This window comes from Lampris incognitus, chromosome 14, assembly GCF_029633865.1.
Source record: "Lampris incognitus isolate fLamInc1 chromosome 14, fLamInc1.hap2, whole genome shotgun sequence".
Classification (NCBI taxonomy): Eukaryota; Metazoa; Chordata; class Actinopteri; order Lampriformes; family Lampridae; genus Lampris; species Lampris incognitus.
The window spans coordinates 20,286,435-20,307,739 of record NC_079224.1 but is presented as its reverse complement, the minus strand read 5'-3'; the positions used below and the strand labels follow the sequence as shown (position 1 = coordinate 20,307,739).

Here is a 21,305-nt window from a genome sequence, read left to right as displayed (position 1 = left end):
GGATACAACATTTATTGACAGATACGTTTCATCACTCATCTATCTTCAGTCTAAACTGACTGCAGGTATCCCCACCCCTTATAAACAATACAGTGGCATAACGACCGAAACCAACAACCAGTTTCATATGCAAATATGGGCGTGACCATTAACTAGAGTTTCAATGGCCATGTGTAGGCCACGCGTGGGAATGTTTGCAATCACAGCATTGTAAGATGGCGACAGATGTACACAAAAGCAAATCCTGAGACACCCATTCAACTGAGGTAAACACTGGGGTACATAGATAGGTAGAATGGATGAATGAATGAATGAATAAAGGTGGGGTGTCTCCATTATCAGGTAGAAAATCAAGGCTCTCCAAATATGTTTTAAATGGTTCCCATTTTATGTAAAACTGTCTGATCAACCCTCTTATTGCAATTTCATTTCTTCCACATTGAGAAAGAACATAACATCACGTTACCTGGCTCCAACAGATGTGGAAGTGGGAGATTTCCAAAACCAGTAGGACTCTACTGTGTAAAAGCAATAATGTCAGACTAGTTTCTACTCACCACTGAAGGTTCCTAGAGGACAGGCTTGTATATTGATTCAAAGGACCCCTGAGAGAGCAGTCTCAAAGACAGACAACAATAAAAGTTAAGTTGAAGACAGGACCATAAAAAATATGTCCATTAGTTTGTGAGAAAGTACATCTGTTGCAAAACCTCCAGCTGTCCACCTGACAGTAATACTTTGAATTGGACGAGCCCTGCATATGTGCAGGACGCGGAGGAATGGAGCCGATCTGGTGGCCCATCCCACATATGGTCTATCAGCTCCGTGTCCAATTCGACCTCGCCTCCGACTTTGATTTTAGACATATCAAAATATTCCAGCTCCAATAACTCACTATAGAACTTAGGCATCATTCCTTTTTAGGGTCACGGGGATGCTGGGATAGGCTCCAGCATCCCCGTGACCCTGAGAGCAGAATAAGCGGTTCGGATAATGGATGGATGGATAATGATAGGCCATGTGTACGGTCAGCCGCAGCCTGATGATGTAGTGAGTTGAAGAATGAATTGAATGTGAAATTGAGGGTGGGACTCCTGGCAGGCTGACCTGGCCAATCCTAGCGCTTGAGGGCAGGAACTTCCCAGATTAATTCTAGGAAAAAATATTCACCATCCAGGGAGGGCTGCAGACTACCACATGTCTCCTCTGTACAGTCACCAGCCGCTTCTTTTCACCTGACAGTGAGAAGTTTCACCGGGGGTACGTAGCGCATGGGAGGATCACCTTATTCCCCCCAGGTCCCAGTTCCAAATCCACTGATGTAGAAAGTGTGCAAGGGAAGAGACTTGGATGAGTTTCTGTTGTGGTGCCTCTTTTGGACTGCTATCTATATTTTTGTGGCAGTCATTTCTAAATCAATTCGTGAACAAACTCCTTTGTTCATAAAGAAAAAAAATGCTGCAATACAGCATTTTTTATGTGCACGATGCAATATGTGAGCACCCTCTGTCTTTGTTCAATTTTCTTCAGCAGTCATGAGACGGTGTTTGCAGGTTTGAGACGTCACACAGGAAACTTGGTGTCTCATTCATGTGGCCTTACACAACTTCTCAATCTGAGCAGCTATTCCACTCATACAATGATGCTTCATTCAAATCAAATCAATATGATTCAGCACATATTTGCCATCTTTGCAGTACATGCTCCAAGGCATACTTGCCAATGAGTTTAGGAAAATTAAAAAAATCAGCAAACCCAGTCATTTGCTCAGATACTTTGAGGAAATCTTAGCCCTTATGAGGTACTATACATACCAAGACATCGTAATAAAGAAGAAAAAAAAGACATGCATTATAGGGCTAATACTCCTGCCTGTGCCCCTGAGCAAGGCAATGGAAAGAAGAACTGGAATTGGTCCCCGGGCGCTGCAGCTGCCCACTGCTCCTATACAATAGGATGGGTTAAATGCAGAGAACAAATTTCATTGTAACCTACAATGACAAAATAAATTGGCTTTCTTCCTTTCTGAAGTGTCAGCAGCAACACTGATCTGTTTGGAGTTGTGTAATTCTGGTTTGGTGTACCTCCTGGTCAGACACATAATTATATTGACATAATCTAAGTCCAGAGCAATCCTAAAACCATCTGTGCTTCACAACAATCACGACCTCCAAGCAGATATGGGTCACAGATTGCCAGCCACACCAAAGACCCCATCGTCCTGATATAAACTACTACTATGATGAAGCTGAAACAGAAACAGGACATTACTGAAGGTATGTTTGTAATGGGAGCATGCACATTACTAATCTCTAGCAGTGATCTCTGGGAGTACAACGTGCAGTGACGGCTGGTGGTGATACTGGGTTGCACAGCCACAAATGGTGCCTGCGATATTTCATCAGCCAATTTTTGTCCATAAACAGCAAACATACAATCAAGCAACTCGTTTTGGCTTGTCTTAGACGTGTACTTGGCAACCTGTGTGTTTGACAGGTGATCGGCTAACTAACTGGCTATCCAAAAAAGAGAACTGGTCAACGAGGTCCAGAAACACGCCCCGCTGGAGTGAAGTCGGAGATGCGTCGGACCCCCGCAGAGCTAGCTCACGTGCCCCACAAAATGTAATACGGTCCACAATCCGTGATAATGAATGCCTGTTTTTCTTTACCAGCTCGTTGTGTGTCTGTATAGAAATGCGGTGGCCCTCATCAAGTTGACAGGCGATGTTAACTTTACCCAGCATTGCTAGCTTTACGCTACTTCCAATGTGACTTGTGCTGGATTCATGTTCCCTCATTTTGTCGGATAAATGTTTCAAATCCACAATTCCTTATTGGGTCCAAGCTGCGTCTCCCCCAAAAAGCAAGCATGGGCAACAGAAAAGTGAATTCTTAGCTACATTTGCCGTTATAGCCAGTCCTTTCAATGAAACCACGTAACACATAACTTACGATTTTGTCGTTTGTCCTTTCGTGTTATTTGAACATCGTTTGGAGGATGTGTCCCCAGTCTCTTTCCATCCAATTTTTCCTTCAAAGACATTGAAGAAAATGGATGAGAAAGTAAATAATCCACCTCGTTCATGCTAACGCCCGCGGCCGCCATTGCCACTCTCACACAAGTAGCACTCGCTGTATGTACTGTCTGTGCAGTCATTGGTCAAAAGTCAGTGGCCTGTAGACTGATTGAATTTAGCCCAAATGATCAGCAAATCAAGGGGGCGTGCCAACACGCCTGTCACTCACGTAACACGAAGACGAATGGAAGCTGATGCAATTGTGTTTGGGCTGTAAAAAAAATAGCCCATTAGGATGTAGTTTGTGTTTTTCTTGTGACTATTTAGTTTTGTTGCTGCTCTTAGGTTCTACCAAAATGTAAAATAATCTGTTCAAAGGTTTTTTATTAATAATTTTCTCATCTTTATTGTAAAAGATAGGTAAGGCATGGCACTGTTAGCCCATTTATACCAGCCGTCCCCGACAGCGTGTCATTTGGCTTCAGTGCAGAGTGAAATGGTGACCTCTGTACAGTGTCTTCAAATTGGCAACAGTCTGATGAGCCTACCACACTAAAATTAAGAAGTGAAACCAAACTAGGCTCCAAATGACTTGTAGGACATAAAACACAGCCTGGACCCGCCGAGCAAAGAGCATGATAACCTTGTCATAGATGAAGCCAAAAAATATGCACTTCATTCATAAAGACTAAGTTTTATGGAAGATCAAGGTGAAACACTCATCCTTCTTCCTCTTTGCCAAAAGCTATTACTTATGGCACTATAAAACTTAGGTTACATCTGATGACAACAATAGACATGCCCTCCAGTAAAACAAGAATTTTAATGTAGTCATACTTGTAGTTTGTGGAAATATTTTGGTTTCTCTGTATTACAAAATGTACAAAACGGTCTTACAAGACACCTTACATAAGACACCATTTAAAAATCTAGCAGACATCTTAACATAACTAACATTGGCGATAACTTTTCAACGTAAACTCGTATTGCATTTCTGCAATTAATCATTTATTCCACTGGGATTGTTAAAATCAATGAATAATAAAAACTATCATGTACCTGGTAGCTTATAAAGAAGTAGGACTAAAGGACAACCTTTGTAAAACCAAATTCACCAAACGCCTATTTAGCAAACGGTCAGTAAAGAAAGAGAGAACAAGCAACCTGTGGGTCTTTGCAGGTAGGATAAGCTAAATATAGTCTAAGGAGTTTCAATGTGGAAGGCCATGGTCAATGTCTGACAAGAACATCTTACTCTGTCTGGCAAAGCTCCTGACATCTCTAGTTCACCACTTGCAGCATTTATTTTACCATGTTCTTTCCTGTAGTTTCAAAATAATGTGAATTACTTTGAGTGGCACGGTGGCCCAGTGGTTAGCACTGTTGCCTCATAGCAAGAAGGTCCTGGGTTCGAACCCCAGGCCATCCCAGGTCCTTTCTGTGTGGAGTTTGCATGTTCTCTCCATGTCTGCGTGGGTTTCCTCCCACCATGAATAAGACATGCATGTTAGGATTAATATTCCTGTCTGTGCCCCTGAGCAATGCAATGGAAAGAAGAACTGGAGTTAAGTTGGTCCCTGGGCGCTGCAGCTGCCCACTGCTCCTATACAATAGGATGGGTTAAATGCAGAAGACAAATTCCATTGTAAAGATACAATTCTTTTTATGAATACAAACTGCCTTTCATTCTTTCTCTTCATTATGACACAAAAATCAAAATATCTACACACCTCAAGGTATATATGGCTCTGAACCTTCATCAGTCATGAAACTGTTGAGATTTTGGTCGACTCATGTAATAGGTCACCTCCATTCTGTTGCTATCCAAATTTCAGCAAGCGTGTAGGCTACATTTTATAGTTACATGTGACACAGTAATAACTTAGATGTGCACATAACCAGCAATATCTATGTGAACGGTCAACACTAGACTTCAGATGTGATTACTTGCTCTATGTCACCATCGTGTCCAGAAATTATTTTTTATTTTTGTGTTTCTGACTGGGTGCAAGATTACTGGACTTGTAATGGGAATATTAAGTGGGGCATTCTGTTAAGACATACAGCACACTAAAACAAAGAGCTGGCCATGTCAATTTTAAGTTAAAAAAAAAACAAAACAATGTAAAACATGGGAGTGTGGTAGAATATTTTATTTTCTTATACTTTATGGAATAATATACAAAGCTTCTCTACCCCACAGAAATGTCCTTCCCCTGCCCTACAGCCAAAACAAGTGTGTGCATCAGACAAAACCTGCCCACCAGAGTCACAACTGATGGAACAACTACCTCCAGTCCTTCCTTTTCTGAAAGGACAGGGTACAGAGTAACCTACAGATCTGAGAGCTAGTTGTGTGGATGTAGAGTATGATCGCAGTTTCACGTGAAATCTCTTATTTATATAAAAAAAGTACACCAGCTCATAATGAATGAACTCTATAAAAAAAAAAAGCTAGCCGAATACGGCTAGAGTCAATTTAAACCAGTGACACCAGCCTTGATAGCCGAACCAAGACAAGATGATGAATTGGTCGAGAGAAAAAAAAATGTATTTCCATCTTCTTCATTATCACTATAAGGACGTAATCAATAATGTGCAACAATAATTTAGTTTACATGACTGTAAAAATCAGAACCTTTACATTTTTTTTCTATCTATTCTTCAACACCATCTTGTGAAGCTGCACAAAAGAAAAACACTTGCCCACTTGTGATAGAAACATAACATTAACGACAATACAAAAAGATAGACTGCTGAAAGTGGGGACCAGAAAACAAGCAGTCTGGGCTAACCTGATGTGAGTCTAGAGCCCAATTAGGTCCAAAACTATATGTTTTTAAACAAGCTTTGAAACATAAGAGGTGTTTCTGATATACCTAGCTGCACCTCACTGACACTGTAACCTTAACATCAGCTCCTAACCTTTAGAGAGGATAAATCAAGCACACGTTCCCCGTTTCAAAGCTATCTGGCCTTTGGGCTAATCTCATATTCTTATATGTTGGAACAATAAGCTCCAACACACACTGGCATAGGGAATATTATCAATTAGTACATTGTGAGTAAAAAGCAAAATGGTAAATGTCACTACATCTGAATCCATCCAAATGAGTCAATGAGTCATTACTATCGAGTCCATTTGATGAGTTTGAAGGGAATGTGTGTTCGGCCCACAGACATGGTTTCAGCACCCGTTTGACTTGTGATTTGAGTCACTTTTTTATGAAATTCATTTTCTGGGGAATGGAATTAATAACTTTCCTTACCACTATACATCAGAACATCAGAAACAAGGTAATCCAGAACAATAAACATAATCCAAGAGTTCACAAGTCTAAAAGGTGCCATTTGAAAAGTCTCCCATGTCAAAAAGCCAAGGCCCCATCCCTAAAGTTGTCACTGTTCACTTATAGAAGTGTCCTACTTCGTGAACCATCACCTTCGGTCCATTCTGGAAATCGAGGACAAATCACAGGGTGGAGAAAAGTAGACAGACATTTTCAGGATGGTAGAGCTTCATGTTTAGAGCCACGCTCTGCCTTAAGCCATATCCAGTTTCCTGCTCCCAGGCCTCTCTCTCTCTGAGCCTTGTAGAGAGAACATAGCACGCTATTAGTGCAGCCTCCAGGTGCTGGCTGCCCTTGTCTGTTGCTATTCCTCTGTTACGTTCTCATCCAACCATCTATATTCTGCAGTCATGCTTTCAAACCATGTACGAGTTCTGATTCTTCAACTTGTCCAGCTCTTTGCTCTGTTGCCTCAGAAACAGGATTCTGGAGGGGAGATAAAATTGTGATTTAGGACATTTGTTACCAAGCAGTTTATATGCAGTCAATACAGGCAGCTGTATTTACAGGTTTATGCGTGTCTCCATCTTTTTTTTTTAAACCTGTGCTGTCGGCAGGCTTGGCATACAACACAGGAAATTTGTATGCCAATTTGTGTCCTCGCAACAGTTAATCTGCAAGTGGAGTTCAGATTCTCCAATTGTAAAGGCAATCTTTATTAATGATCAAGTATGGGTTATAATAACTCCATCCTTTCGATGATCTTTGGAATGCAAGACCACGGGGTTATACATTTATAGCCACCACCGATCCCCCTCGTGAGCATGTTTGATCAGCTAAACAACTAATCAGCATCATTCTCCAAGAGGTGGACAGTCACTAAAAGTCAAAGAGGAAACTTGCATTCGAAAAATGACAACATGGAAACAGAATGACATGTGTTTGACAAAACATAATTAAAACAATCTTATTGATATCAGTTTAGGGCAACAGTTACAGTGATAAAGGCCAAGATGGGAAAAAGAGAAGACTAAGAAGAAGAGTGTGTCTTCATCTGTCTACACATTTCATTTGCTCTCACCTCTGTTCCCTCAGTGTGGCCTGAATTTCACACACTCTGACAAGGGAGCGCAGGTTCTTCAGCTCTGTGCAGATCTCAGACATGTACAAGTTGCCCATGTTGTGAAGATCCTCACGCAACCGCGCCGCCTGAGAGAAAGCATTGGCTTCGTGTCATGTTAAGAACTTCATTCAAAATGTACTGTAGTCAAAATTCAGACCTCAATATTCACACAGCTTCACTGCGTTCACAATTATGATCCACTTGCTGAAGTCGCATTTAGGTTTAACCATGTAAACCTGTCATAGATCTTGGCTTGTGTATCAGCAGATTTATAGGCAAGGCTCAGCGTTTTCGGTTTTTATAGATTTTCACCGAAAAATACCCAGATTTCTAAACTGATTTTCACCCAGAGTTTATGTTTCCACAGATCTAGAAGTTGTTCCTGTTCGTGTGAGGTTATGTAACAGTGTCCTCTTGTGGCAATATTCGGCATGCTGGATGGCTTTGAAAAATAAAAACCAAAAACGCTGAGCCTTGTTTATAGGCCACTATCAGACACCTGGATATGATTAAACAACTTACGATCTCTTATCCAATTCCATTATGTTCATGCAGATCTACTACTCCCAACAGAGAACTCAGTTCTGTATGACACTGTCAATGGTGAGGCAGTGTCATTAAAAATGTATTCAAGAAAAGGAAGTTAATAAGTTTATTCAACAGAAGGAAGTAAATAAGAGTCTATTCACTCAATGAACCATACTCTAGTGCAGGGGTGGGCACACTTGATCCCACTAATCAACCAGTAGAGTCTTTGCTGAGGAACTTGATTAGGAAACACAGGTGTGTAATTGCTTGGTTGGAACAAAAACCTTCACCCACACTAGCCCTTTCTGGATAAGACTGCCCACCCCTGCTCTAGTGTCATCAACTAGCCATTTCTGAGTATTAATGCTTAGTCGTCCTCGTTTCAGTGAAAAGACTTTACCTGTTTCTCTGTGTGTTCTCCCGGCCAACCTTGAACGTGCCTGATGAGGTTCTCATCAAAGTGAGCAGCCAGGGAGGGAGTGAAGGAGCCCGGCGTACCTGCCTGGCTTTGGTTGGTGGTGCTGGAGGAGGCGGGTAGCCCAGCCCCACCGGCCCCAGATATGTGGTTTTGTCCTGGTGATGGGATCTCCTGGCTGCCAGAGCAAGACATCAGATTAACCTCGGGGTAGAAACTCTTTTTCATTTTATTTGGGTAAGGTTCCAATAAAAAGATGCCTCAGTATGATGCAAATTTAAGTAGTGCTATTTATCTCAAGGTATCAAAATGGGTAATATATTTCAAATTTCTGGATATTACAATGAGAATTCACATTGTCAAATCTTTTATGGGCATCTGTACAGAGGAAAATTAATTAGTTAAATACCAGGTATCTTTTGTAAAAAGGCATCTTTTTGTGAACAACTATAATATTTCACAAGTAGAAGGGCACTGAAAAGCATTATTTTAAATTCAGTATGAAATCTGAAGTATTGGAAAAGTTTTGACATTGATTTTTTTTTTACAACTATCAAGCCCTCATAGATCAAAGCCATCATAATGAGTAGATTAAAATCCATTAATATGAGACATTACATTTTATCTGGTGTGATAAGTAAGCATTGAACCTTAAGTATCAGGGACATTCATGTTCTTGTGTCCAAGACATTGACACATAGACTGGATACACACATACCGTGGACATAAAAAGTCTACACACCACCGTTAAATGGCAGGTTTTTGTGTTGTAAAACAATGAAACCAAGGTAAATCGTGTCAGAACTTTTTCACGTCTGGGCTCTGGCTGGGCCTTTCAAAAACGTTGTGAAGCTATTCCCTTGTTGATTTGGATGTATGCTTCTGGTCGTTGTTGTGCTGAAAGGCGAAATTCCTCTTCATCTTCAGCTTTCTAGAAGACGCCTGAAGGTTCTGCGCCAAAATCGACGGGTATTTGGAGCCGTTCATGATTCCCTCCACCTTGACTAAAGCCCCTGTTTCAGCAGAAGAAAAGCAGCCTCAAAGCATGATGCTGTCCCCACCATGCTTCACTGTGGGCATGGTGTTCTTTTGGTGATGTGCAGTGTTGTTTTTGTGCCAAACATACCTTTTGGAATGAGAGCCAAAAAGTTCAACCTTGGTCTCATCAGATCACAACACATTTTTCCACATGGTTCCACATGGACTGGATGTATCTTTCAGCAAAATTTAGCTGGGCTTGGATGCTTTTTTTTCATGTGAAAAGGCCACACTGGGGGCGTCCGGGTAGCGTGGTGGTCTAGTCCGTTGCCTACCAACATGGGGATCGCTGGTTCCAATTCCCGTATTACCTCCGGCTTGGTCGGGCGTCCCTACAGACACAATTGGCCGTGTCTGCGGGTGGGAAGCCAGATGTGGGTATGTGTCTTGGCCACTACACTAGCGCCTCCTCTGGTCGGTCGGGTCGCCTGTTCTGGGTGGAGGGGGAACTGGGGGGAATAGTGTGATCCTCCCATGTGCTACGTCCCCTGGTGAAACCCCTCACTGTCAGGTGAAAAGAAGCAGCTGGTGACTCCACATGTATCGGAGGAGACGTGGTAGTCTGCAGCCCTCCCCGGATCGGCAGAGGGGGTGGTGCAGCGACCGGGACGGCTCGGAAGAGTGGGGTAATTGGACGGGTACAACTGGGGAGAAAAATTTAAAAAAAATAAAAGGCCACACTGTCTTGCCACCCTACCCCATAGCCCAGACATATGAAGAATACGGGAAATTGTTTTCACATGTAGGGAGCAACCAGTACTTCCCAGAAATTCCTGCAGCTCCTTTAATTTTGCCGTGGGTCGCTTCGCAGCCTCCCTGACCAGTTTTCTCCTCGTCTTCTCATCAATTTTGGAGGGTCGTCCTGTTCTTGGTAATGTCACTGTTGCGCCATATTTTCTCTACTTGTTAGTGATTGTCTGCACTATGTTCCATGGTAAATGTTATACCTTGAAAATTCTCTTATACCTCCTTCCTGATCGATACCTTTCAACAACGAGATCCCGTTCATGCTTTGTAAGCTCTTCATGGACCATGGCTTTTGCAGTTGGATGCAACCAAGAAGATGTCAGGATAATCTCACAGGAACAGCTTAACTTTATTTGGGGTTAATCACTTTGGGTTAGTAACTTTAACTGAGGTCGGTGTATACTAACGACTATTTAACAAGAGTTTGAACATGATTGGTTAATTCTGAACACAGCCATATCCCCAGTTGTACAAGAGTGTGCACACTTGTGCAACCACGTTATTGTAAGTTTTGTATTTTTATTTCTTCCCATTAAAATGTTTCTGGTTGAATTTCACTTTATTTTTATAGGTTTTAATTTCCCATTGAGGGTGGAAAAAGTTCTGACATGACTTATCTTAGTTTCTTTTCTTCTTCTTTTTACATCACAAAAACCTGCCACTTTAACAGTGTGTAGACTTGTTCTATTCACTGTACTGACATATGCTTTGAGCAACAAAAAAAAAAATCCCATCACAACAAACAACTTAAGCTGACATAGTGACATAGGCCACTCCACTACATGGAATATTAAAATTTTGTTGACTATGTGCACTCCTGTGGACAAAAATGGTAGTGTTTTGTAGAACGACTTCATTTTGAGAATGTTGCAAAGACCTACATTCACCCTCTGGCAGTTTGTGCATTAAGCGATATAGTGGTGTTTTCGGAAAAAATAGGTGTTTGCATGATATACAGCCATGAGATAATGTATCTCTGATTGTGGCTATATATTCCGTCTGTGTGCCATAAATCATTTAGTCAGATTACACAGAAAAGCCCATTTGGTATCGTGCGGCAATATCTAATCATCTTGCTGGTGGTCTCATTTGTTTATGTTGGTCATATAGAGGCATGAAAATTTAATTGAGAATGACGAACTCATAGCAGCTTTGAATACACTGTGCACCCAATCAAGTGCAACTGGACTTGGTATATATCCGTGAAGACGTTTCGCTTCTCATCCAAGAGGCTTCCTCAGTTCGTGTCTATCTGACCAGACCAAGCTAGTCTGACTGGCTGGTGATGAGACTTAGAATTTATCCTCTAGGAGTCGTTGTCAGAGCTATTGATATACAGAGCCATATCTATGGCTCTGTTAGCAACAGGCGTTGGTAAACATCGGATCACAAAGAGCCACGCATATCAATAGCTCTGACAACGACTCCTAGAGGGTAAATTCTGAGTCTCATCACCAGCCAGTCAGACTAGCTTGGTCTAGTCAGATAGGCACGAACTGAGGAAGCCTCTTGGATGAGAGGCAAAACGTCTTCACGGCTATATATCAAGTCCAGTTGCACTTGATTCAACTCCTTTGGATAACCATGACCTGGATGAATGAGAACATTCACAGACAATACACTGTGCAAATTCAAAAAAATTGACTCATCCAGCTAAGCATGTACCATGTAGGTTTTGGTCTGACAGTGGTGTCCCAGGTTCGAATCCAGCCACGAGACCCTTGTATGTCTTCTCTTACTGTCTCATCATCTCTTGTGTCATGTCTATCTATACTGTCCTGTCAAAGGGTAAAATACCCCCCCAAAAAATGCATTTCAACTGAAAAACTAATTAAATGTTTAGCATTACCAATATGAGTAAAAGCCACTTTCCCCTGAATCTGAATCAGTCACCAGGAATATTAAAGACACTACCTTCTCTGTTGGTGAGTTCTAGGGTCCTCCGGACGTTTCTCTACAGAAATCTGAGACAGGAGGATTGGTCCTGGTTTACCTGAAGACACATTGCCCTGGAAAGCAGGAGGGGTGGCAAGATAAAAAAAAAAAAGATGGATTATAATACAGGACAGGTAAAGGTTAATGAAGCAGAGAAGGGGTCAGGGTGGGAGAAAGAGTAGTTGACAATCTTCTTTCGGCTTGTTCCCAGTTTTTCAAGGGTCGCCATAGCAGATTTGACAATAAGTTGCATATATGGGTGTCAGAGGGCAAACGTGTTTTCGAAAATATCTGGTTCTCACCCTGGTTTGGGAAGACCCGATGATACCAGGGGTCATGCCTTGCAAGGACTTCTGGCTCATCAAGCTGGTTTGTGGAGTGCCATTCCGTGGTGAGACATAGGGCCTTGGTGAGGCATCTGAAGTCAGAGACACTGGGGACTGGCTGGACTGCTGGGCTGCTAGAGAAGACAAAAGGTACAAAAACATGTCAAAAAGACAGGAAATCACTGTAGGCTTGGGGGATGTTATCCATATTCACATTGTCGGATCATCACCATGTGAGACTGTCTGACTTGCGAGATCACTGATGCCCGATACTATCATTTTGTGCACTAAATGTAGAATGTCTTGATACATGCTCAATAATCCAAGTAAGAAAATCAAAGAAGGTTGAATCAGTTCATCTGGATACATATTTATTGACAGATACGTCTCATCACTTACAGCTAGAAAAGCATTATATAAAATGCAACTTGATTGATGGATTGATCTAAGTGACCTCTTCATTCTAAACTGACTGCAGGTGTCCCCACCCTTATAAACAATAATAGCTGAATAATGGCTGAAACCAACAACCAGTTTCATATGCAAATACGGGCATGAAATGCTAGTTAATGGTCATGCCCATATCTGCAAAAACTGCTAACTACACAAACCAAGATACTACAAACTTAAACATCATCTTAAAGCAGCCAACTTGTATCTGAGTTTATGTCTGTGATATTCTGTCAGGTACAGGTTACATACCTGATGAATGCAAATGCCAACTAAACTTTGCTCAATTCTTCATCATTTGAAAATTATACCTGTACATAAGTCAAGACGAAGTTTGCTTTCATAGCATTGGTAATTCAATCAACAACACAACACACGTTAAGTATCACTAGCATTGTGTAATGCTAGCTCGTTCTGCCTCCAGTTAGGATCACAAATGATGCCCTGTAAACATTGTCAATGGCTTTGTGCATTGGCACAAGCCCAGCATGGAGAAAAAGAAAGCATCTAGTTACATTCCAAAGCAATGCCTATCTTTTAACATATTCAAGTATTCAGACTGATGGGGCTAATGGATATAATGGAAATAATCCATACTGCCACAAATAGCCTTATAAAAACTGACATACTACAGGAGTTTTAAGATGTCAATTGGACAGGTGAACCAACCAATCAGCAGTTTAAAAAAAAACATGAAAGAATATGACTGACTAAATACAACAAACAAGCATCCCACACAATTCCATCAAAAGAACATGGTCATGGAATGAAGTGTGACAACATGTGACATTAATGACTTGCTAGATGCAGTTATGGCTTTGGGTAGATAATGTAATTTAGGACTTGTTTATTTTTTTTAAACCAATTTTAGGGAGTGAAGGATAAGGCCATTTAACAGTAGAGGAGGGTTGGGCAAGGTGGAGACGGTGGTGAGAGACAGCGAGAAGGCCATACCTTGGTTGGAGTGCTGAGCAGCTTGGGAGAGCAGAGCAGTGATGTTGAAAGCAGATGGTCCAGCAGTGAGGAGCTTATGAAGCATAGACCGCAAGGAAGCTTGGGTGACAGCAGCCGCCAGGACTGGAGGGAGGAAAGAGGAAATGCACTCACAAAGGAAGGTACACAGTTAAGTGAGCACAGACACACATACGGGTGAGGACACGCAAAAGAATCCCACATGTGGGAACACACTTTATGTGAAAGGAAACCAATTAATTCTGACCGACGGCAAAACTGAAATGCTATTTTACAAGTCCACTAGATTTTTTTTTAGCTTTGCATGGCATAACATCTTGTGAGTCAATCAATCTTTCATGAGATTGGGTCTAGCATTTTGAAAAAAGGTGATCCAGTTAAATCACAATATGGAAATTGATTCAAGAGGGCTACATAGTTGACAAGTGGAAGATTTATAACAACTAGCAGCAGTGACGAAGTTAAAAATTTTACAACGACAACAGCTGACAATGTTTGTGACTGCATCATGTGACTTGCTTTAAGATGGGGTGTAACTGACTAATATTTTGTCTCTTAGCCCCCCAGGTAAGTTAGTAGCTGCACACACATACACACACATAGGTGAATTTAAGAGGTCAAAATATGACCGACACACAAAAATCAGTCAGGAAGTCCATAATACAAGACAAAAGTGCAGTATACCCTCTGGTGAGGAGCAGCAGAAGAGTATCACCAATTAATGGCAGGATGCACAATGCACACACAAGGCAAGGAAGGGTACAAAAAGACATGCAAATCCAACACAGTGCTAATGTCATTAGATAAAACATAGATTCTGGTAATTTGCCCAGCAAGACATGGGCATCCGTTTAAAAAGTAGTGACAGATCATGGTCACTGATTTCCCAAAGTTCCTCATTTAAATATCTTGGTGTTGCTTTTAATCAGACTTTTTTTTGTACCTTCTTGTTGTCACAACATGAAGTCACTAAGTGTTTTATTTTAAATCTGTTACCATACTGTCTGCCTTGCCAAATCAGTACCTATTAGGGAAGGTAAATGCTTATCTGAAAATGCCTATCTGTCCTGTAAGAGGGATCCCTCTCCTCAGATGCTCTTCCTGAGGATTCTCATTTATTTCCTGAAAAAGTTTTTTCTTTTGAATATTTTCTCATCAAAATTGAGGGTCCTCCATTGTCATTTACAACAGTGGTTTTAAATCTCGTCCTTAGGCAATCGCCTTGGCAGTTCTTAAGGCAGAATGAGTAGGGTTTTCCTAAAAATCAATGTACAGACTCATGCAAAAATAATCCCCCCTCAATCATCACTTATGATCCACTAGACATGTGTGGCGGTGCCTGTATCTTGAACCCTGTCCTCTGCCTGTATTTTCTTATTTTGCTGAGTACAGGACGTTTCTTGGCGTTGGGCAGTGGGTGTGTTGCCCCAAGGTAACAACAGCATGCAGAGTGTGAGGGCAGAACTCTATAAAAACATAGCTACCAGGTACCAAATTGTAAGCACACATACAGGAGGAAGCTATGACAATGGCAGACACAGCACTGAAAAAACGCAAATCTAGCGAGGCAAAATGCCCAATGAAGGAAGCTCGTTCCAAAACGAATGTGAATTCTGGATTGGCTTTCACCTGCTGGCAAGCACTGAAGGGGAGGATTGGAATGAAGAGTGACGCAGAGTTGCCCTGTACACTGGGATGTGTTCTGGCAACTTCAGTCAGGGGCATGCCCTTCTGGTGTCATTAAGCTGGGGAGGAGGGGCCAACTTTGAATCTTGTGTTAAAAACCACAACCAACAAATCCTACTCATTGAGCCTTTAAGGGGGGAAAAAAATTATATATATACAAATAAAATAAAAAGCTTGAAAATGGTCCACCGGGGGTGGGTGGGAGGTACCTAACTCAGGATTACCTTCCACTTCTCTGAGGATGTTGTTCATTGTTAATCACTTTTAAGAACAATAAATAGGGGTGCTGATATATCGGTCAGCTTATTGGTACCATTCAATCATTGCTTACAAATGTGTTATCAGGATGGGAATAGATATCAAAATAATGTCTAATAAATTGCTCCGATATGATGACGCATAAATTACATGTCAACAGCAGGCAATGATGGAAAGACAGGTTACGCTACAGCCTAAAAAGAAATGTAGGGCCTTTAAATATTTACAAAAAAATGTTTTCACCTGGGGCAAAAGTGTGACAGCATTTTACAGGTAAGATTTCAAGGATCAACCCATTGCAGAACACATGCAAGAGCAAAGATATTTGAAAATGTTATGCCAAAATTTATGTTATACATTTTCTTCATTTAAGTTGAAGTAATTTGTGCTCATCCCCTTCAGTGAATGCCGTCACTTACAAACAGTGCAATATTTCCCAATTAATCAGGACAGGTACTAAGAAAGCAGTGTTTTTTACTTGAATACATCTGCACCAAGCATCAAAGTTACTTTATATATATATTAGGGATGTCCCGATCAAGTTTTTTGGGCCCCGGTCCAATTCCGATCATTTAATATTGCTATCTGCCAATACCGATCCGATACATTTACCTAGAATAACTAATCCAATGTATATGCTTGACAATTGAATAGCTCTGCAATGCATTAAGAAAGAAAATGCCTGCATACAAGCTGTTCCTTAATGGGGTTTTATTTATTTTCAAAATAAACAGTATAAATATGCCTTGGTACCTCCATCTCATCTATTGCCTTTTTCATATTTCTTGCATTGTCACACAGTATCACATGGACCCACTGCTTGTCTATTTCCCACATGTTCAACATCTCCTCGATTGCCTGTTCGACATGCTCTGCTGTATAAGACTCGCGAAACTGATGTGCCAGTGAGGCTAAGCAGTGACATAGGGCTAATATCAGAACTCCAAATGTCTGTGGTAAATGCAATAGCCTTCACACCTGATAAAAGACCAAGTAGGTGGTCACGAACCTTGTTGTACAGCTCCAGCAGGGCTGTGCATGGCATGTAGTGTCGGGAAGGTAGGACATAATGTGGCTCTGTCACAGTAAATTTGTTCCGGCCGGGGGGAAAAGTTCCGGATGACGCGACAATGGCGTTCTAATCAGCTGTTCGGTAGCGTTCGGTATGGGTTAGAATTTTCAGTGGCAGCATTGCTAGGGCGGTTACTATGAAAGGTGGCTGGTGAGCGCTCGTGCATTAACGTGAGGTTTTTTACTTGTCACGAGACGTCATTTCACCTCAGACTACAAGAGCTCGCGAGTTGGACAGACATATATCTCCCACCGCTGGCTATATTTGCTGTTTTCAAAGACCATTGCATTGCTTTTGTGGACGTAATCCTCATCAGTTCTACTGTTATTTATATTATTGACAAGCGATTTAAATCAATGTTGCTTTTTAATACTTTGGTGTCTGTAAACTTAACAGTTAGCTAGTCTCTACCAATCGCGTTAGCTATAGTCAGACATTAGCTTGCTAGCAGCTAGATACTTCAAAGCATAGCCATTCATTTTTGCGTTTTGAAGCATGGTGTGTGTAAGTAAATACAATACTACGTAACAGACTGCTAACAATAGGCAATGGGTAGCCTATTCTAACTTCATTAATGGCGGAATTATGTGCATCCATTGGTTTTGCAAGAGCGCTATGACCCTTATTACAGGCTATAACATAACATGGAGTAGATCATCCAAAATATTTAGAAAATACCGTATTTTTAATGTATTTCTAATGTCTTTACTCATTCCAGTGTCCTGTGATAGGGCTGGAATGGTTATTAGCGCGAGCGCAGGAGTGCAAATTATTAAAGTTCCATTGTCGCGTCATCCGGAACTTTTTCCCTGGCGGAACAAATTTACTATGACAGCTCCAACAGCTCCAAAAGACGGCGAAAACCAGTGTCCTCTACCACAGCGATGGGCTAGTCATCAAAAACGATAAATTCAGCTACTTTTTCAGTTATCTTTCTGGTCTTGTCGCTGCCGGGAGGAAATTTCTCTCTCTTTTTAAAAGTACCCTCCAGTGTGAGTTGCTTCAGTGCAGCCTTCGCCTTGGTTAGCTGAGTGAACTCGTTAAATTCCGTTTCGTGTCTTTTTAGGTGCCTAATCAAGTTAGTGGTATTGTACGCAGCTCTACAAAAACTGCCCCGCGAAATGCTTGCATTGCAAGCATTGCACGTGGCTGTTGGGCTATTTTCAGTTTCTATTTTAAAATAACACCACACTTCAGACATTTTAGCTGCGTCCTGGTCATGCCTGATTCTGCCGCAAATTGTGCTTCCTGTTTACGACAGCTGCGTGACAGTGGACTGAGCGGAGGTGTCGCAAAACAAAACAAAAGATCGGACTTATTTTCTGCTCAATCCGATCCGATCTCTTGAAAAATGCTTGGATCGGCCCCAATCCCAATCCTTGAGATCGGATCGGGACATCCCTAATATATATCCATCCATTATCCAAACCGCTAATCCAGGGAGTCAAGTAAATTCTTTATGAGACAGTACAAGCCTATTCATGCCATAAGCAATCATCAGCTGTCAAAGTTATATATATATATATATATATCTTTTTTTTTTGTTAAACGAAACACTCAACGGTAGGGAAAGTGCTCAACAAATAAGGAGCAAATTAATCCAGTGCGTCAAGAAAATTCTTTATGAGACAGTACAAGCCTGTTTCATGCCATAAGTGTATCATGGCAAGAACAAAGGAGATTTCGGAGGACCTCAGAAAAAGCATTGTTGATGCTCATCAGGCTGGAAAAGGTTACAAAACCATCTGTAAAGAGTTTGGACTCCACCAATCCAGTCAGACAGATTGTGTACAAATGGAGGAAATTCAAGACCATTGATAGCCTCCCCAGGAGTGGTCGACCATCAAAGATCACTCCAAGAGCAAGGCATGTAATAGTCGGCCAGGTCACAAAGGAACCCAGGGTAGCTTCTAAGCAACTAAAGGCCTCTCTCACATTGGCTAATGTTAATGTTGATGAGTCCACCATCAGGAGAACACTGAACAACAAGTGTGTGCATTGCAGGATTGCAAGGAGAAAGCCACTGCTCTCCGAAAAGAACATTGCTGCCTGTTTGCAGTTTGCTAAAGATCACATGGACAGCTAGAAGGCTATTGGAGAAGTGTTTTGTAGGTGGATGAGACCAAAATAGAACTTTTTGGTTTAAATGAGAAGCGTTACATTTACAGAAAGGAAAACACTGCATTTCAGTGTAAGACCCTTACCCCATCTGTGAAACATGGTGGTGGTAGTATCATCGTTTGGGTCTGTTTTGCTGCGTCTGGGCCAGGATGGCTTGCCATCATTGATGGAACAATGAATTCTGAATTATACCAGTGAATTCTTAAGGAAAATGTCAGGACATCTGTCGTGAACTGAATCTCCAAAGAACGTGGGTCATCACGACAACGACCCTAAGCACACAAGTCATTCTACCAAAGAATAAAGTTAATGTTTTGGAATGGCCAAGTCAAAGTCCTGACCTTAATCCAACCGAAATGCTGTGGAAGGACCTGAAGCGAGCAGTTCGTGTGAGGAAACCCACCAACATCCCAGAGTTGAAGATGTTTTGTACAGAGAAATGGGCTAAAATTCCTCCAAGCCGATGTGCAGGACTGACCTCCCGGGAAAACTGAGTAACTGCCGGAAGTGGTGTTGGTGGGCCAGTAGGCAGCAGAATTTCCTCTGGTCCTAATAAAAACAACAAATACTTAATCCCAACGCCCCAACCCAGCCACTGAGAATACACAAGCCTGTGCATTCTTAGGGCCGATCCCAAGCCCAGATAAATGGGCAGGGTTGCGTCAGGAAGGGCATCTGGTGTAAAATCTTTGCCAAATCAAATATGCAAATCATAAAACAGATTTCCATACCAGATCGGTCAAGGCCCGGGTTACCAACGACCGCCACCTGTATTGCTGGTCAGCAGGGTGCTGGTGGAAACTATGCTACTGTTGGGTGAAGGAGGAGAGGGGGAAGGCAAGACCAGAGGCAGCGGGAGAGGAGGAAGGGTAGGAGCGTGGAGGTAGAGTCGGAACTTTGAATGTTGGTTGGCATTATGACTCGTAAATGGAGAGATCTGGCTGATATGATGGAAAGAAGAAAGGTAGGTATACTGTGTGTGCAAGAGACTGGGTGGAAGGGGAGTAAGGCCAGGAGCATTGGAGGTGGGTTCAAACTCTTCTACATGATGCGAATGGGAGGAAAAATGGGGTAGAGGTAATTCTGAAGGAAGAGTATGTCAAGTGTGTTGTAGGTGAAGACTGTCAGACAGAGTTTTCGGTATGAAGCTGGAAATCGAAGGTATTATTGATGAATGTTTTCAGCACAATTGGAGAAGTTGAAGAAGGAAGACTGTTGTGTGGCGTTAAGGGAGGAGTTAAAACAAGCACTGGATGGTAGTGAAGAGTTACTGGATCTGGATGGCTGGGCCACCATTGCAGAAATAGTGAGGGAGACAGCTAGGGAAGGTACTTGGTGTGTCATCAGCACAGAGGAAGGAAGACAAGGAGACTTGGTGATGGAATGAGGAAGTACAGCAAAGTACACAGAGGAAGAGGCTGGCAAAGAAGAAGTGGGATAGTCAGAGATGAAAAAAGTAGTAAAGAGTACAAGGAGATGCAGCGTAAAGCGAAGAGAGAGGTGGCAAAGGAAAAGGCATACGGTGAGTTGTATGAAAGGTTAGACACTAAGGAAGGAGAAAAGGACTTGCACCGACTGGCTAGACAGAGTGACTGAGCTGGGAAAGATGTGCAGCAAGTTAGGGCAATCAAGGATAGAGATGGAAGTGTGCTGACAAGTGAAGAGAGTCTGTTGAGAAGGTGGAAGAAGTACTTTGAGGAGCTGATGAATGAAGAAAATGAGAGAGAGAGAGAGAGAGAGAGAGAGAGAGAGAGAGAGAGAGAGAGAGAGAGAGAGAGAGAGAGAGAAGGTTGGATGATGTGGGGACAGTGAATCAGGAAGTGCGGTGGATTAGCAAGGAGAAAGTGAGGGCAGCTATGAAGAGGATGAAGAGTGGAAATGCGGCTGATACAGATGACATACTTGTAGAGGCATGGAGATGTTTAGGAGAGATGGCAGTGTTGTTTTTAACTAGATTATTTAACACAATCTTAGAAAGTGAGAGGATGTTTGAGGAGTGGAGAAGAAGCTTACTGTTACCAATTTTCAAGAATAAGGGCGATGTGCAGACTGTAGCAACTACAGAGGTATAAAGTTGATCAGCCACAGAATGAAGATATGGGAAAGCGTAAAAGAAGCTAGGTTAAAGTGTATCAGAAGTGTATCAGCAAGAGTTAAAGGGAAGGTTTACAAGATGGTTGTGAGACCAGCTATATTATATGGTTTGGAGACAGTGGCACTGATGAAAAGACAGGACGCGGAGCTGGAGGTGGCAGAGTTGAAGATGCTAAGATTTTCATTGGGAGTGACGAAGAAGGACAGGATTAGGAACAAGTACATTACAGG

General features: G+C 41.9%; 1 protein-coding gene across 2 annotated transcripts in view; it reads right to left on the bottom strand.

Moving 5' to 3' along the window:
- Nucleotides 1-5,132: 5,132 nt before the first annotated feature.
- The window catches only part of LOC130123698 (WW domain-containing adapter protein with coiled-coil-like), a 34,469-nt gene continuing 18,296 nt past the window's right edge, over nucleotides 5,133-21,305 (bottom strand). The window contains exons 8-13 of one of the 2 annotated variants that reach the window (XM_056292955.1): nucleotides 13,826-13,948; nucleotides 12,398-12,555; nucleotides 12,075-12,169; nucleotides 8,361-8,553; nucleotides 7,391-7,518; nucleotides 5,133-6,795 (exon numbers count right to left, since the gene is read on the bottom strand). In XM_056292955.1, coding sequence (XP_056148930.1) covers nucleotides 6,726-6,795; nucleotides 7,391-7,518; nucleotides 8,361-8,553; nucleotides 12,075-12,169; nucleotides 12,398-12,555; nucleotides 13,826-13,948 — 767 coding nt within the window. In that variant the 3' untranslated portion in view covers nucleotides 5,133-6,725. The remainder of the gene's footprint in view (nucleotides 6,796-7,390; nucleotides 7,519-8,360; nucleotides 8,554-12,074; nucleotides 12,170-12,397; nucleotides 12,556-13,825; nucleotides 13,949-21,305) is intronic. The other variant, XM_056292956.1, reaches the window with a different exon arrangement.